The sequence below is a fragment of the Echiichthys vipera genome (genome assembly GCF_963691815.1).
Source record: "Echiichthys vipera genome assembly, chromosome: 14".
Taxonomy (NCBI): domain Eukaryota; kingdom Metazoa; phylum Chordata; class Actinopteri; order Perciformes; family Trachinidae; genus Echiichthys; species Echiichthys vipera.
Window position 1 is genome coordinate 20217232 of NC_139839.1, and position 19584 is coordinate 20236815.

The 19584-nt window shown below is 40.0% G+C and overlaps 1 protein-coding gene and 1 long non-coding RNA gene across 2 annotated transcripts in view; one reads left to right on the top strand and one right to left on the bottom strand.

Annotated features, from left to right (window-relative positions):
• Positions 1-19584, top strand: part of LOC310956965 — a 62250-nt gene that overhangs the window by 2963 nt on the left and 39703 nt on the right. The gene's annotated exons all lie outside the window — the stretch shown is intronic.
• fgf11b (fibroblast growth factor 11b) overlaps positions 10107-19584 on the bottom strand; it is a gene marked incomplete at both ends in the record, with an annotated part of 35273 nt that continues 25795 nt past the window's right edge. Inside the window, 3 exons of the mRNA XM_083927410.1 lie at positions 10107-10243; positions 10345-10543; positions 18296-18399. Of these exons, the coding sequence (XP_083783536.1) occupies positions 10107-10243; positions 10345-10543; positions 18296-18399 (440 nt within the window). The remainder of the gene's footprint in view (positions 10244-10344; positions 10544-18295; positions 18400-19584) is intronic.

The window sequence follows — 19584 nt, forward strand, 5'->3', positions numbered from 1 at the left end:
ACATGTAAAATTCTGCAATTTTAGCTGTCACTGTGACCTTGTCATGCTTAACATGGACAGATTTGCTTTAATGTCAAGATTCAAAGATTGGTGAAAGATGGTATGGCAACTGTGAAAAGTCATATGCCAGATTTGTGCCCACTTTTGGTGGTGACACAATTTAGAAAATCATGGCATATTACATATTAAACAGGTTACAGGCGTTATAATGAACTCCTGTAGCGCTCTCTATCAGCAAGCATGTATATGAAAGTTTGTCTCTAACAAGGCAAATTTGTTTTGATAGGGTTTTACTTGTTTTTACCTAAGAGGTAAAAAAGCTTATGGATGCCATTCTCAATGTTGCGGCACAACACTTGAAAACCTTCAAAAATAAACTCCCATTGTTCCATAAATACTGTTAGGCAGTAGGCCCTACACTACACTCACTACACATACATACCCGGTGGGGAGACAATAAAACAGGCGTCTGCTAATCAGGAAACTGCTAACCCAGCTTTGTTAAAGGTCCCATATTGAAAAAAGTGAGATTTCCATATTTTTATTATTCATGATAAAGCAGGTTAAGGTGCTATATAAATACATAAAACTGCCTTTAAACAAGCCTCCAGGTCTTTTTTACATTTGTGATACAATTATACCATATTTAGGTAGAGTGTTGCTACAGTGCTGTTACAGTCATTCCCGGCTGCAATGACGTACTCATATGCTGAGAGTGTAGATGTAAAAGGCCTGGAAACACTGCCCAATCATAGCAGTCTGGTTTTTTTTAGGAAGGAGGCCTTAAAGAGACAGGTGCTAAAATGGTGTTTCGGACAGATGGTGAATAGTTATTCAGACAGACAGTATTAGAAAAAAAAATGTTTTTTGAACATCAAAGCATGTAAACATGTTGAAATATAAACGTGAAGTAGGTCTACAAGCAGGCTTTGAACCTGAAAATGAGCATAATATGCCCCCTTTAAAACTGAAAAGGCCTAACCATCAAAGCCAATATTGTGCATTTTTCCCTTTAACATTTCCTCCCCGCTGCTGGAGCATATTTTGTTGTGTATAACCTCTTGGCCATAATATGCTACTCTCAGTCTTGAGAAAAACGCCTAGCTTCATTGATCAACCTTTCTTTGTTTTTTTTAACTAACATTATGATGCAGAGCCATCCCAGAGGAGCTCCTTTCACTGGTCATTGCTGCACACTATCTTTTAAACAACCCCTTAATTTACAAGTTAGGCCTGCCATACATTAAAAGAGTTTCTAAAGTCTTGGATTAGTTTGGAAAAGTTTAGTAAGAAAGAAGCAAAGGAAGAGACAACAGCTACAACAACTGAGCAGGATGGTGAGGCACTATTGGAAGTTTGGAACTGCTACTATCTTAATTTGCTAGCCCTGCAATTGAGTGACCCAAAAGAAAGAACTGATTCGGTACATTAGCTGGCTTTACCTCAATTTAGCCAGTCACGTTACATCCTTGTGAGCTCTTATTTGGGAAATATTAAGGAAGAAGAATGCAAAGAACAAGCACATGGTAAGACAGAAACAGCAGTCTTTAAACATTAGCATCCAGTAGCAGAGCTGTGGGCAACGGGTTGTATGACCAAAGCGTTGCCAATTTCTGACGGTTCTGATAGTTTACACAGTGACGTGTATGGCATGGCTGATAATGTATTGTTAGACAGAAGTGCAGCATTTTCTCCTAACTTATTTTGGAAACTTGGCAAAAACTGTTTTGGGATTCTTTGATGTGCTTAGAGCCAGTTTCTCTGCCTCCTTTGATGCTCCTCTGCAGCTGATGATTTTTACTTTTACTGATTGAATCTGACACATGCAGGTGTGGATGAGTGGAAGTTTGCATAGTCCTCTAGTATTACTGTATGTGCTTTTGGATCTAGGTAGGCTGTATGCTGCATATGTTTTGTGGGAAGCAACATGAATTTCATAGCCGTGTTGAGTGTTGCAGGGCATCCACTGTGAGGGTACTCAGACCTCTGTCCTCATCTGTGGAAGGCTATAGAGCACAACCTCACCTCTTATATCCAACTTTGAGATGAAGTGAACTTTAGCAAAGCTGATGTTTGTGGGTTTTTGCTACAGTTGTGTGTGAAAGCCATTCTAAGGTTTACATTGCCCATTTCTTGCTTTTACATTGAAAGTAGCCTATATATAATGTAGTTATGGTGTTGGATGGGCCCTCTCAGTGATTTGCTTTTATTGTATTATTATTATTGGAAACATTGTATGAGATTACGATATTATAAATCCAGAGGGTTGATTTGAATTAGACTGATTATCATATACATTATTTGCTGGATGGAGCTGTGTGAACAATAGAGTGTTCACTGAAATACTAAGGATTGTTCATGTGGCAACAGAAAGTTTTTCACTTTTAACTTATCATCATGAAGTAAATGTTGATTGCACAATGTAATGACTATAGAACAAGGACAACACCAACATTCAGATTTGTTCCCTATAAGCCTCTCTTTCACTATGCAATTATATCTGCCACCAGGCTCAAGGCTCGCTTTACGGCACAAAGAAAGAGGAAATGGCTTGAGTTGTGCCTTTACGGCAAACTATTTTGCCTTCCACATTGTTAGCAGCAACAATTTACAGCTTCATTACTTTGTTCTTACCTTTCAAAGCCCAAGACATATAACGTTACACAGCACCACTGCTTAACAGAGAGCATTTCACTATGAGGCAAATGAACAAAACAGCCCACAACTCAACAAAATATCATCTGGTATCATATATAGCAGACGCAGGAACAATTGTGGACATGGGGATCCACCAACCTATGATCTCCATTGCAGCTGGAACCTCCAGTTACTTATTTCCAAACAATGACATACTTTCTTGTAGCAGCCATAGCTTCAACACAGGTGTAATAACCTTCAAATTATCTTTCAGTATTTGACTTTATATTTTTTTGTGATGTTATATTATCTAGACCATTGACTTATAAAAGCGTACAGCTCATTCGGTGACTTTGAGTACAAATAGAGGGAGGGCAAATATGCAGACAACCTACAGAGCCCTGATCAAACAGCATTTTAGAGTGTCCTTAAAGGAAAAAGGGAAAAGAAGACAAAACATCAAAGGGCACTGCTTACAATCATACAAATATATTGTTATTTTATTGGATAATATTCCAGAATAAGACATCTCCTTTCAATTCATGTAGGAGTTATTGTAGAAATGTACACAGGTCTGATGGCAAACATGGAGAGAGAGAGAGTGGATCAGGGCTTGTGTCTGTAGATACTGAAAGGGAGTCATCCCTAATGAGCCAAAGAACAGTGACGTATGCATGCTTTGCAAAAAATTCCCATGTCGGTCGAGACAATTAGCAGTTATTATTGCAGACCACCGAACGCTTTTGCCTGCAAATCCTGATTTTAGTTTGTTAGCCTGTTGAATTTGTTTCCCTTCCTTGAGTACAGGCTGGTAGTTCGCATTGCATATTGCTGGTCTTCATTCCTGTTTGCTGCTTCCCAAAGTGGTCAAAAGAGCCAGTACGTTCCTGCCATTTACTTTGGCTCTTATTGTAAGGAGTCCAACATGTGTCTAAATCCCTGGTGCCTGAGGATTCAAGTCTTCTCTCTGTGGCAAATCAGTGCCGAGGCCCATTTTTATCTATGGCTTTTTTTTTTTGTTCTTTTCATTTTTTTTTCATTGTCAGTTTCTCGGAAGACAAGAAGATTGGAATCGAACCAATCATAAACCATAAGAATGGGAGAGAGAGGTTGTCGGAACTTCTTGGAAGACTTGCGTGACCGTAACTCTGAGACCACCGAGGTCATTGCTGTGCATGACAGGACACATGTTGGCTTAAGGAGTTGTCATCCTGCTGTTTTCACTTGAATACATTGCATGTTTCATAAACGCACAACAGTGGGATTCAGTTTGGGTTAACTTCACTCAGGGGACACAGCAGTGTGGATACAACAGTGCCGACCAAAAGACAAAAACACATCAAGTAGGGAGGAACATTTTGGAGTGAAACAACAATTCTCCCTCCTTCTGGGGAGTTTGCATTAGAAAAAAAAAACATGACAAGGTAGAACAACTGAGAGACGTTAAAAAAAAAATCATCATCACCGATTATTTAAGTACATTTCTGAAAAGAATAGACCTGACATAGTACATCAGATATACACTACTTGTATTATTGACATTACATACATGTAAACTGGCAGCATTCCATACATTTAAGCCACCTGGACAGGTTTTGTTGTCTGGAAGCATGCTGCTACGTTGTATAGAGATCAAGAGGAACATTTTGCATCCTTCACATCCTTAGCATTCAAAGAGGCCACTCCCTTCAACAGGATGAATATAATGCTGCAGCAGCATTAATATGCTACAAGTACAAAATAAATGGCTTCTAGGTTGTGCCCTTCAATATGAATGCTTATTTAATTAGGAATATTCAAACACAGTGTTGCAGCCAAGTTTCAACCTTGTTGAAGTATCTTGCTTTTATATGTAATAGTTAGGAACAGTGAGCATGGCACACATCCATTTTCACTCTTATTAAAGGACTTTATCTTTTATTTTTGACAGGGTTTGGGCATTTTAGTTGCGACAAACGGTTCCAAAAAAAATAATCCATAGTTTCTAACCCCACTTGGGTTTTGCAACAAAAAAAATACACACAGGATTGTATTGTTTGAAAAAATGTATTTTATATTGCTGAGCAGAGATTTGTTTTTCAAATTCATTTTTACGTATTTACTGGATAAAATTCTTCTGTAAGGAATATTGTCATGTACCATAAGTAACTCGCAGTGGCATTTTAGCTTTTATAAATAAAAGCACCAATCAAAAGTAGGGATCTGTTGCATATGGAAGGCATTATGCCTGTTATCATCATGTTCCAGCATGCTGTTAGCAAACGAACCTCCTCATGAATTGTAGGAAATCAAACATAAAAGCAGTATACTGTAAAAATCTGCATGAGAACGTGAGTTTATATATTATATCTCAACACAGTAAAGCAAATTTGATTGTGATTGGCTTGGTGTTTAGAAATTATGACTACAAACCATATTGTTTGTTCGTGCCCCTCATTAACAGGATTCCCTTTTAGCAACCAACTGCTCCCATTAGAGGGAGCTAGTTATGCATACGGTATATTTTCCTTAAAAAATGATAAATTGCATGATACACATGTCAGTATGCATATTGGTTAGAACACGTTGGCAGCAGTATTTGGGAAAATGTATCAACAGCAAATAACTGCAATCATACAATATGAGGATATAACTTTGGAATGAACTGTGATTTTGGACAGTGATGAGCTTCTGTTGGATAGGTCAGCTTTTAAGTCAGCTCGTTCGGACGATTTCTGAGTAATTCACAAAAGCATCAGAGCATCATTTGAACTTTCTACATTTTTGCCACTTTGTTAAAAAAACACAATAATAAGATCCTACACACAGACACTGTAAACTCAAAAGATGCATAGATCGGAATGGTCTCATGTTGTACATTTATAGTAACGTAACATGGTGTTGTTACACTGCATTCAGTTTGATCAAAATGCCTTGTTGTTGGGTCAGTGCTCTTTAAAATCAAATGTTAGCCAGGCTTGTTCCAAAATATTTCCCTGGTTGTTGGTAGCAGTTGTACAGTTGCAGTGAAAGCTTTGTATCTCTACTTCACTGCTCAAACATTGGCGATGACTTAGCTGCAGTTTCATTATTGCCTTTATTCCCACTCACTCTTATAAAGTAGGGTGATTCCCTGTTTGTTATAATCTTAGTGTTTTAGTAGGCCAAGTTTAGGTACATGGTTTATGTTATTCACCTGTCCTACTCGTAGCAGATATGTGTCTCAAAGGATAGCATGGCTGCTGATGCTCACACTGTCTAAAACAAGAGAAAAGGGTTTGTCTGGCCCAGTGTACAGGCTCTGAGGAAAACCACCCTCTGTTGACGTCAAACTTGGTTCTTTGTTGAGTTTACAGATAGAAATCAAACAGCGGCCCTTTAAGTTCGTTATGAACAAATGGATTTTGCTGTCTCCAGCAGACCTTGGGGAAACCTTTTGCGCCCATCACAGGGTGGTTGTTCTCTCATTTGTGTTTTATTGAGTCCATCGATCATTGTTTCAATCTCATGCCCTTTTGTTTTCTCCTTGCCTCTTTGTCTGGTCTTACTTTACTCTTAATCATAGATGCACACACAGCCACATACAGTACTCTATAAACACAAGTAAGGACACACCTACACAGTAAACATAGTGTTGAAAAGAAAGTGAATGGGCTGCAGATACTGTAGGCTGTGGTTAAAGAAATGTGTGTAGGAACGACTTTAAATCTCTCATGCGAGGGACCACAGGCTATCTGTGTTTTTATTTTCCATGTTACCACCTCACTGTTGGCTTTTCAAGATACATGTATTCACATAACACTTTCTGACTTCTTCAAACTACAATGACAAAGATCCTCTTAACATAGCTGCTACTCTATAGCTATCTTTTTCTATCAATCTCACATGACCATTTACGCTCATAACTTTTACATTCAACAGCACAACTAGTTTCACTTAATAGCTCTGTGACCAAAATCCTACCTTCTGTTGCCTTCATTGCACTTGCTTGTCTCTGAAACTCTCGACATCCTTTACTTCACATTCAGTGTAAAAAACTTATTGTTCTCTTTTAGAGCGTCCTGTCTTACATTCTACTTTGTTCTTCACATTCGACATCGGACTACCCAACATTCACTATCCTGTCTGTCTACTTGCAGTATCACAGTCGGAAAACCGACTGTGGCATTCTTCACTATTAAGATAGGACTGGTTGCCTTTTGGGAAAGAAATCTATGGAGGATTTGGAACATGATAAAGTAGTGACATTCATGGCGAGGGTTAATTCTACAATTTAAGTTGGTTAGTTAATAGGTAGAAAATGAATCAGCAACTATTTAGGTAATCAATGAATCGTTTTGGCCATATTTTGTGCCTCCCAAAATTTACTGGTTGCAACTTCAGGAGTGGGATGGTTTGATACTTTTCTGTTTTATATAATTGTAAACTGAATATCTACGGGGCTTTGGACTCAGACTGACAAAATTAGACATTTAAAGATGTCTGTCTGAGATATGGGGAACTATAACAGGCATTTGTTACCATTTTTTGACAAAATTATTAATCAAGTAAATTATCAGCAGACTGATAATGGAAGTAATTAAAAGTTGCAGCCCCAGTGTATAGACTAGGATAAAAAAAAAGCCATTATATCTCCTTTTGGCATGAAAAGATTTCCTTGCTGTTACTTAGTAACTGCTTTGCACCTCCAAATACTTTTCTTTTATAGAATGGACTTGTGCATAACTTCGAAACATGAACTGGCACGAAGAAGCTCCCTGAAATATTGAAAATGGTATGAGCACAGACAGCTAAAATAAGCCTATAGCATTGTACACTGCCTGCTGTACACACACTTTGATATCATACAGTATTGCACAGTTAGAAACCATTCTAGGCCGGTCCAAAATCCCCAGGCAGAGGGAGCATTGGTGTGTCAAAAATAGAAACTTGTAGGTACACAATGCAAAATCTGCTACAAGGACAAAATATATATATTTTTTTTACTAAATGATATTCCCTCAGGAAAAGCCCAGAAAAAGACTTAATGAAAAAAATGCAAAGCTCTCCAACTCATTTCCTCCATAGACCCCATGTCACAAATAGCGCACAGTACCTTACATGCCTCTTTGTCTTACATTAATTATCATATCCGCATGCCGCATAAAACCCTGCCAAGAACTTTGCTTACTTTACTGTAGAAATTCCTTATCAACATTTCTCAAGAATACACCTGCTAATCCTTCACTCTTTCTAAATAACTTCCTCTTTACAATATCAACACAATGTTTCAGACTTACTCTCACCATCAATACAGCACATTCGTAAAGCCTCCGTTTCACATTCTGTAACCCGTCTTCACATTATCTTGCCATTAAAATTAGACCCCATCCCAATGCTTTGAACCTCCTAGAGATTATCTGTGATTTTTAGCGACCATATAATGAGTATTTTTACAGCTTGCCTTCCACATCTCACAGCTTTCCTGACATAACAAGGGACTTACTGCTGCATCTGTGTTTGTTGTTGTTATCCATGGAAATTCACTTTGACTGAACATGGTGGCATTTTTTCCCCCCTTAGTGAGTTACCAGGGCAGACAGCACCCAACAGCAGGGAGCAGTGACATGACAATACCCTGGAAGTTCCCATTCAGAAGCCTCAATTTCTACCAAGTCATTGCATATTTAAAAAAAATGTTATCTGATAGAGAGATCCAGCACAAACCAAAACATTAGTTGATTGCACCTGATGAAAATATTAGATTAATGAAGTACCTTCTGTGGGTTTGGTTCCCATAAGATTGCCTAGGAATTCACTTCCCTGCTGTTTTTAAAATGTATGTGACTCTCTAAAGTCAGCGAAAATAGTACGCAAGACGGATGTTCCCCCAAGTATCACCTACTCACAGACACAGACGTATCAAAGACACAATGTTGCGCCCTGTCTGAAGGACATGGTAGAGGTTACCCACAGTATCTCTTATCTGTCCTCTGTGCTAGTACTCATTCACACACAGTGCATCTATACTGTAGAGGACATCCACACAGGGGTTAAAAACACAATCACACCAAGACATTCACTCAGAGAACTACATTTTTGAGGGTGACTCTTCCAAGGTGATTTGATAAAGCTAGTGAGTGGATAAGCTGCCAGACATCCTCAGAATAACAAGTGCTCCAGCTCAGAGGCTCCTCCAGCTTTGATGTCCAGCTTCAAACCTGACTTTATGCTGACAGCAGATGCCGAGTGAAGTATACACTACAGCTTCTTTTTTTCAGGTTCAGATCCACCATGGATTTAAAACATCACCCAGTTGTTCATTTGTATCATTAAACGAGCTAGTGCAATATTAAGTGGTCACTTGGTAAAGACGGTAGTCTGGAAAGAGGACTCGCTCTCACTCATTCACATTAGTTTTTTTTCTTCTTCTTCACTGAGAATGATCCTCTGGCTTGTTGGTACAAATATTGCTCAGGTGTTTAAGAGTTTTTCTAGCTTATGGCTCGTCTTCCCAGGAAGAATTGTGGATTTATTGTATTTTTATATGACACTTAAATGCCTTTCTTGTGAGTTTCATACATTTTCTATCATGCACGTCTTCTGAAATTCTGAAATCTTGATTTTGACATATATCATAAGCATCACCATCATTTTTAACAATATCATCACTTCCTTACTATGTTTTGAACATTATTATAATCTTAATCATCTTTTCACCTATGTCTATTTCCATCTGGGCTGTCAGGGATTCCACTTTTTTTTTTTATCACAGGATTGGTTGAAATAATCAAATAAAAAATAAATAACTAAACTAATTGCTATTAGTTTAAATGTCATACACTCCTCTTTAAATATAGCTCTTATTTTGTCCACACTCCCTCATCTTGCTCAGCTGACCTGACCTGACCCAGGATCCCTGTAGATATATTTCCTCTGTGAGCCGTTTCATCTCACTTTGAGCTTTAGTTGACCTTGGTGATTAGCTTAGCTGGTTGGCAGATGGTGGGTGGAAAGCTCTCTGAGCCACACTGTCACCAACTTTAGGGCTCAAGAGGGGGGCCCATGGGTAAGGATTATGATGCCGAGTCAGCGCTGGAAATCTGTGAGTGGTGAACATACAGTACAATAGAGCAGACTGTTGGTAGGCCTATGAGAAAAGATGAAATTGTCCCAAATAATCTTGAGCATGACAGAGAAATGAAGGAGACTGTGCATTGGGAAGTCATAGGGGGGCAGAGAAAGACAATCAGTGTGAGGGGGAGGCGGTAGTAGTTCTTGCTCAGGCCCTGGGCTTCCTTTCTGTGGTGACAGGTGAGGGGGGGACTCCCCTTTTAAAGCCTTCCTGGTTGCTGATGGACTGCTGACTCTTTTGTCCCTCAGCATCACGTAGTGCACTTCTGTAATATGGAGGCCAGCGAGGGACATTCCCTCAGCCACCCTTAGTGCATAATGGGCGGCTCTATTCCCAGTGTCACCTCTGCCCCTCGTCCCACCCTCAGTCTCCTGTGCTATGAGGCATCAGCCTTGGGAGCATCTTTCCGTCCATTCTTTAGTGAAGGCGAATCTGACGTCTTCACTGTCTTTCGAGGAGGACTCACTGGTTCAGCGGCGAGCTCATGAAGCGATGGCTCCTTATACATCGCAACTGTGAGACAAAGATAGAAGAAGTTGGTTACTAATAAAGGAGGTGATTAATAACTGAGAAGCTAGTTTAAATTGTGCTAAAGTGATACAAAGGACACAAACCCTCTATAACTTTAGGCAGGAAGTGGGCAGCTCCTTTAGTCTTCTTCACCCGGTTGCCCTTCATGACCTGGCCATCACGGTTGATACCGATATACCAGGAGCGGCCAGACTGGGTCTGGCGATAGAGCATGGAGGAGTATGTAACGTAGTAGTTCTCAAACACACTCTCCTTGAACTTACACTCCGGAGTGAAGTGCTCCTGAAAGAAATATGGAAAAGGGGAAGGGAGACATGCACGTTCATTTAAACACGTGAAGGAGGAGAAGAAAAGTATGTGCAAACATCACGAGAAAACTGTAGCATATTTATGAGTCTTTGAACGTGAGCTCCAGTGCATGTCAGCACACACTTGGAAAAAAAACATGTGAAATACATTAATTATGTGACTATTTCCTAAGGGAAAGGATGGATGGAATTATATCTGGACTTGTGTTTCTTTGAAAGCATGTACATCCTGGACCTTTGGGAATAGCAAGGCAAGAATTCCTACTATACGGATAGAAAAAGCATTAACATCACTGCTAAACATAACACATCCCCAATGGGAGAGAGAAGATGAAAAGCACTAAAACACTCACACCTACACCAGTACAATAACAAATTCAATCTACATGCTGTACATATAAATGACTCATTCTGACATCAAACTGCAGTGACTGCTTCAAAGGCATCTTAAGTTCAGAAAACAAACTTGCCTACAGTATGATGAACAACATCCTAGATTATATGTTTTGGTCTTTCGGACATTTTTAGCTTGTTTCTCAAAAAATAACAGTATTTGGAATGATAGTTTGTGTCTGCAATCATATCTACATGTATATGCTATGTAACATGCAGTATGTGTCATGATGTCCTATAAGTGGTCTCGGTTTGGAGTGTCAAAAAGTTATCGTTCTGTTTATTTTGACTCAAGGCTCCCGTGACTTTGAGTCCCTGAGGGCTGCTGGTGTTCGCAGGCATTGCAGGGGTATAAACCCAGCAGTCTGTAGTTCAGTGTGCTTGTCCGTTTCATTTAAAAAACATATCGGGAAATACCTTAGGTTTTTTTCTCACTGCAACAACATTTACTGCTGCGTAGTATTAACTGCTTAATAAGAGGCCTAACTTTGCATTTAATGCTGTCAAACAAATGTTCTCCCTTTGACCTAAAATGGTAAATTGATATTGAGTACTTCAGCAACAGTCATCCCTGGAAACCACACCCTGCCCTTCCAAAAAGTACTACCCCTGAAGCAGGGACTATTTGGGGGGTAAAATAATGACCCTGGTCCCTGCGTTCGAAATGCAATAACCTCGAAAGGTTCCTAGTCCCTGGGCAGAGTTCCTGCAGTTAAAGGGGCTTTAGTGACTTTAATTAAAGCAATTCTTACCATTCTTGCATGTCTCACAGTGATTCCCTCCATAGTCCCAGCCTCTTCCCCCTTCCTGACCTCTGCCCTCCCCCGACACCTGCGCTGAGAGAAATGCTGCATTCTACTGCAATGGGAAGTGTGAAATTTTAAACCTCCATCTAGGCAAAAAGTGCACTGGAATGGCTGTCAAAATGGAACCTCGTACTAGCAAATTCGGAGTAGGTCCACCGCCCCCCACCCCCCCGAATTCACTTGCACTGTGCCCAGTTGGGTGTCTGAAGCTTCAGACTTCACATAGCACTTGAACGCAGCATGAGCAGCGCGAAAGAAAACGGGGCAACATAGGAAATACTTTTATTCGAACCGAATAAAATGCTTGGTCAGGCTTTTATCAGAAATATATGAGAATTCAATATTGATGATTTTTAAGTGGAGTTATTTCACATTTTAGTGGGCCCATAGTCTTATTACGAGCATTTTAAGATTACAAAAGAAAAGTGTAAAAATGCCAGAAAGGTAAGAATTGCTTTAATACTTAAAGAGATTTGGTTGTGTAGAAACAATAGTAAAATTCATCTCCCTTCAGTCTCCCAAAAGATGATTAATATAGGCTTCTCTGATTTACTGTCAATTGTCTATGAATGGCTAAATTGGACTAGACATTACAAAATCAAATTAGCAACATGGATCAAATCCAACAGTATAGTCATTGTAAATGATCATGTTCTAGCAGCACTTCCCCCTCCCTCTCCATTGTCAACATAAGGACTACTGAACCCTGCAAAATGTTGACAGGTGATATTAACCAATAGCGACAGATATACATCTCTCTTAGTCTCCATCAGGGTCTCGACAGGGTCCTTCCCCTGTCAGAGAGCAAAGCCAATCTGCTGGATTGATTAAGTGAGAGTAGCAGGGCAGAAATGGCTGAGTGGAGAATTTCTCTGAGACTCAGGACGACAGAAGAGGGCCAAACTTGGCATACATGAGCTTTAATAAAGGGCCAAAAGTAGATTGAGAAGGTATAAGAGACCTCTAGTTTCACACTTATCACACATCATCACCTTTGTCCTTCACAGGGAGGCATCATCCTTTAGCTGAGAAGGCAATTCAGGACTTGATGCACTTTCTCTGTCCACTTCTGTCCTGCTGCTCCACCACAGTTTATGCCCTTTTTAACCAATGTCTTCTTAACACTGTAAAAGAACAAGCTCCTACTCTTAACTCAACATACTCTCCCACTACCAGCACCACCACATCACAGAGCTATTTTAAGATCCTCTGACAGGTTTGATATCTTCTGCTGTGCTAACACAAAGAGGATGGGATCGATAGATGATCTGCTTCATTCATTATTAATCAGGCCAGAGAGCAAGAGGGGTGGGAAGTGCGGGAGAGAGAAGGAGAAAGGTAGGAGAGACAGGAAAGAGAGCAGAAGATCGGAGAGGACAGAGGGGTTGCTGGGTAATAGAGGAGATTAAGAAGAGAGAGACTTGCTTCTTTGCATCTCCCTTAGGACCAAAGCAGGAACTGCTGGGCTGACAAGGGCTTTAGTCGCCAGCACCTCATGATCTGACACTCGTGTCCCTCTGGAAAGAGAACCCATCACTCCAACAAAATACCCTTCAGCTCAACCTCTGGAATGACACCAGTGATAACCCCTCTTCCAAATCATCCTATAATTACCTAAATTAAATTCATTTAAATTAGCCTAATGACAGAACCCACATATTCTGTATTTCATTTAAGTAATCTCCGATTGTCTGGAGAAAAAACTATTACACTGATAAAGCAGACAAGACCATGTAAAAAAAAAAAAAAGTCCTGACAGGCCTTTAAAGTGATTTTTCACGATAGCCTCCAACAAGGGCCAATATGCCTTCTCCCTAACTGATACAAATATGTTGCTGTAATTATCCCCATTTCTGAAACTCACCTTGAGATAACCTCGAAACCTCAGCAGAGATGCAGAGACCACCTAACTGTACCTACTGAAGATATCACTCAAACCACCAGATTTACCTTCGCAGATGAATAATTGTTGAGGATGTGTTGAGGGCTGCACATTTGTAAGAGTGATGAGGGAATATTTCCATCTAAATGGTAGGGTGCTCGGATTAGAAATGAAATAAAAACCTTTTTTCTTATTCGTGACTCATTGAGAGACTTGGGTAGCTTCCCCTCCATGTGTCTCAAGCCAAAAATGAATTTAAATGAAAGCAGACGAGAAAGGTAATATGTAGCATCCGTGCTGAGAATACCCAAGATGGGAAGAACCTTTTATGATGCAGAGCAGCATCCCGACCCCCCCACCCACACACACCACCTCCCTCCCCATCCCTTGTGTCTGATTACATCTATTCTACCTGCTTCAGGAGGCTTAACTCTCTATGCCACCGTACACTGGGATTGCACTCACCACCAAATAAGGACAGTGAAGTACTAATAATACACACCCAAAGGGCAGAGTTCTTTCAACCTGACTAACATTTCCCCCTGCATTTAATAAGGATACAAGAACAGGAATGAAAGTAAAAAGATACTGATTCCATGAATAATATTTAATATCTTGTTTACTCTCATTTCATCATGCATGCACAAGCATAAAATCAGAACTAATGCCTCTGCAAATGTAGCTCTACATCTGGAATTCAAAACATGTTTGAGCATTTCTGATGTGCAATAATTTGCAGTCCCCCATTTAGACAGCAGGGGTCACAGTGTAATACCGGCTTCCTGCATCTATTGACTGTCCCATCGGCTCCCAGGGTAATCTATGGGAAGCTGTGAAATCCGACCAGCTGCAATAATCCCACCATTTGTCCATAGTACTGCATTACTTCTGCAGCAACCCACTCACATAACAACATAAAATGTAAAGCTCATTCACAACAATCCTCTGTTACGTAAACACTAGACACATGTACATAGTCTGTGTGTTTGTGAGTGTACTCAATGCCACCGGCAGTGCATGTTGCTGATGTTTATGTCACACCAGATGTAGATCCACTATGACACGCCACGTTACATAAGTCAATAGGGCATAGACATGCTTATTAAGAGGGGGTTTACATAGGATGAGCCTGACAGTTAATACTGTCTAGCATAACACATGTATGGTCTGTCATTAATGCTTTATGATAGCCCATAGAGGTAAGCATGATGCAGAGTGGATGATATTGCACAGGGACTTATGCCTCTGCAGTGTTGACTGACAGAGGAGAGGAGAGAGGAGTGGTGGATGACTTTCCCTCTTGGACCCTCAGTGACTGTGGTGACCGGCTGCAGCCTTTATCAGAAACCCCCCTGATTTTTAATTAAATTAAGTAAGTTGGGACACAAAAAGGGGTATTTGATTGTGTATCATCATCATCATCATCATCACCACCGTATTTTTCATCTTGGCAAACCTCAAGGACTACATTCTGTTACACCATGGTCTGTGTGAATGCTCGACTCTGATTTGGCTGTTCTAAATGGATGCACAAGCTACACAGTCCTAGCCTGTATCTAATTTGAGTAACCATACCAACAGGGATGCAGTCAAAGCCTCTATTTAGGATTTATTGCGACACGTTAACACGCTAACATCTTATTTACAACAAGAAGTGTAGCCCTTCAGCGCCTCATCCTGTGAACCCCTCTGAATCTACAGACGCGTCATTTGTTTGTAAAAATCTTTATATTGATTTGGGGAAAATGACATAGCTGAATAGCTTGCTAGACTAGTTGTTAAACATACTGTACCATTTTATTTAGCAAACTGTATGCAGTGTTACTGACTTTGAATCTTGCTAACATAACGTTGAGCCTTTCTTGCGCATAGCTGAGCCAAAGGGTTCTTTGAGCTTAACAGACTAGAAATGCATCCCATTGCCAGGTCCTATCTAAGGTTCGTCCTGTTTAGTGGAGTATTGAACAATGTTTCCAATGCCTAAGAATATTGTGAGATGGAAATGGTTGTTCCAGGTATTAAGTCAAAACCGAATTATGGCTTGTGAAAAACGTTTGATTGCTAAAAGAGTGAATGCGGATCTGGGCTTCCCCTTGTCCATTAATACCTGATAATTGAGATGTCATGTGGCAGTATCCTTTGCACATATCCCTGAGAGAATTTTGGAAGGAGAGCACCGGTATGAGGTATATCATGACCCAATCAGAAAGAATAGGTTTTGCTTTCCCTAAGTGCTCTTAATTGGCTGCCTGGCAAAATGTCTGTCCTTATCACTGCATTTCTGCACTTCATCTCTTTTCTCTTGCTCTGGCCAATTACCCTCTCTGCTACCTTTTTTCTATTGTCCACATTTTATCCTGTCCTGTGATAAAAGCGATGCTATCTCACTGCTGCTGGTGTTGTCCTGCATCTCAATGCAATCCTGCCATGCAAAAGATAGAAAGGACATAGCTTTTCATCAATAGGTCTCACGCTCTTTCTCTTGCTTTATCTTCCTCCCTTTTCCGACCAACGACTAAAGTTTAATACATTTGTCAGGGACCATGTATAGAAAAACTTCACACAAGGAAAAGATGTTTTGTATCTGATTTAGTAACTAGACAGGCTCATTTCCATCTGTATTTCCTGGGGACCTTTTAGAAATCTAAATTGTAAAAAAACACCTGTGTGGAGGCAAAAATATTTACATAAGAGGAAAAGCCTGTGTCTAAATTTTCATTGGCACAAAAATTGCTTCTGTGAGACAGTCTCCTTCAACGCAAGCCCTTTTCTCTTTCTCTCTCTTACTCTCTGTCTATGAGGAGTTTTCCAGAGCACATAGATTATAAAATGGGGCAGGAAGGAACCAAGCTCTATTTTTATATCAGGATCAGCCATTTTCTGTTGTCACCTACAGCTAGTGAGGCTGAGATTTATGTATAAAGCAAGACAGCAGTGGACGTTGTCTGCTTATTATAGAGTCTGGTCCTACAACCTGACCACAATATGTGTGCAGGGGCATGAGAGAGGGATTAAAGGGAAAACGGCCCGTTTTTCAGGGGGAAAACAACATCATTACCTCAATTAAGCAGAAGATGTGGCAGTATATGTAAGAAGATGAGAAAATGGCTGGAAGCAATGACTAGTCACTCTGTCAGTCACCTTGGCTCCTTGGAGAGTGACAGTGGTGAACGTATTCATCTTAAATGAAAACATTCCTCGTCTGTGTCACGCACTCTCTTGGCACACTTTTACATGTAAAAGCAATTATGAACATGCTCTTAGAGCACACATATGTATAAAGGGACATATCATGCCACCTGCACTCCCTCCTACACCAGCAATTTAGAACATCAGATGCACTATAGAGAACAATATGCGTCATAAAATCAAACATGCATGACAGCTGCTCTGTTGTGCAGGCACTATACCAACTCATTCATGTAACTGTGTGTGTGTGTATGAGAGAGTGGAATTATCTGAAAGAGGTCAGTGTGAGATGCAGTACAGCTATTGTGCTGAGGGAATCCCTGTTTCTCTCTGTTCACAGAGGCAGGCACCAAACTCTGATGCAGGCTAATTAGGGGCTCTGTTAGAACCAACGCACCAGTTAAGAGAATCTATAAAACATATTTATAGAGGGGCAGTGTTATTACTGTGATATATATCGTGCAAAATGTGTTCCTGGAGATGCCATCTGTACTGTGTCTATGGAAATACCTGTCTGTCTGCCTGTCTGTAGGCAGTGAGTTGAGATCAATACCAGCAATGCCAGCAATACCAGCATACACACACACACACACACACACACACACACACACTTATGTGTATATACGTATGTATGTATGTAAATATATATGCACACATACATATATATATATATATATATATATAAATATATATATAAAACTACTTTTTTTTTTTTTTTTACCTATCCATGGTTTTAACACTGACAAGACAGAGTATACATTCTTAAGCTGACACTAACTCTGTTCAGAGTGCTAATAAAACTGCCCACCCTGAACGCTCCACCTGCCGCCGAGATGGCTTTCAGTGTTTGTTTTTTTTAGAAATTTGAATGGTTTTACATGATCCTAAGTTTTTGGGCCATACTATCATGCTAAAGCTATGCTACAAGCGCTGCCCAAGGTATTGATTAGACAGCACACTGGGACCAGTTTTCACCAGAATTACAGCTTTTGGCTTAATCATGAGATTGACAGCACACATCCATTATATACTGTATATACTTTATCACATACTATTTAACATATGTTAGTAGTTTATGACAGTCATCATCCAGATTATCCTGAAATGAGAGAGAATCAAAACTAACAAGAAGACCATCTGACAGCTGAACCTTAAAATCCAAAACGGCCGTCAATAAAGCCCTAATTTCCATCTTGACTTTCATGTCTGTTATGTGGACAGGAAATAGCTTCTCTATTGTGCATGTATTAGGACTATGCACAGCAAGACATGGAGCTTATATCCCAACATGAAGACTGGCATTAAAATCCAAAGCCAGAGCAATCATAATTGGATTTTCACTGAGATGTGTCACTGCAAAATACTGTATTTTTTTATAATATGGTAGTTGAGATACGTGATTAAATGAAAATTAGTTTCTTTTATGTACACAACTGATCTGTAGGGCATTACTTACCGAGGTATAGACGTATCCTTCACTATTCATGGCAAGGTATAATCCTGTCTTTGCCCCCTGGATTGCCACAATCCGCAGTCCCACCGGAATTAAGTTGAACTGTGCTGAATTGGGGAATAAAATAGGAGGGATAGGGCACAACAAAAGAGAGAAAAGAGAAAGTCAGAGGGATTGTGAAATTTCTTCATTGTATTAGGCTGAATGGCTGCACTCTCACTGCTGCAGGCTATCTTTCTTAAATCCAAATGCTGTGACTCAGAATTCTGTTTATTCAAACTCAACACTGTAGCCCCTTTCACACATTTACCCGGCAGAGCTTTATGTGAGTATGTAAATGTCCGGATCAGCTGGTTCAGAGATCCAACAGTAGTTTACCCTGTCAACTTCCCAAAATCTGTAGCTGCCGAGTGAGCACGTGCAATCAGAGCTACTAATTTTGCAAAGAATTCAAGGTTTGCGAGTGGAGATATTCATGACTTTCCTATCATGCGTTTGCCCAAATCGCAAGAAAACAAACTTTCGAGGGAAGGACAAGATTTTCATTTACGGGAAGACTGTATCGAAAATGTCTCAAGCCGGGTATACACTTTACGATTTTGGAAATGTTATTTAATTCCAACTTGTACAGTACAAGTAAATAATCTTGGATGTAAAGCCAATGATCACGATTTATGTGCTCAATCGTGAAGTTATGACCTGAGTGCTCACACTGTCAATGAAGATGTATATGAAACCTCCAAGGCAGGTAGAAGTTTGTTTGCTAGCATTATACCAATGGTTCACAATAATCATAACCTCTGATACCATGATACATGATACATCACTGTACTGTAAAGATCTAAGAGACGGGAAACCCGTGTCGGCAATTAGCAACTTTATTTAACTTGTCCCTGTCTCTGTTCTGGTTCCTGTTAAAAGTAAAGTACCAATACCCAGCCGTAGTCACTATTCTTTACACTGCCTCTAAAACTGGATGATAATGAAGATGCTTTGCCACACCAAATGGAGCTTAGAGATGTAGATACAGTACCTGGGTTTAACCCGTTCACAGTAAAACAACTTAACTCATCAAGAAATAATGTAGGATGTGGAATAACTACAATTTGAAAATTGTGCTAGAGTCTAAAAAAGGGCACGTCAGAGTCTTGAAGGTCAAATAGGCAAATAAAAAGAAATGATAGTAGGAAGGGAACACTGGCTGCATAGTTTCTGATCTGAAAACCACAATTGGATTTCTAAAGGTCAGGATGAACATTCATATCATCTCAACGATGGTAGTATGTCACTTA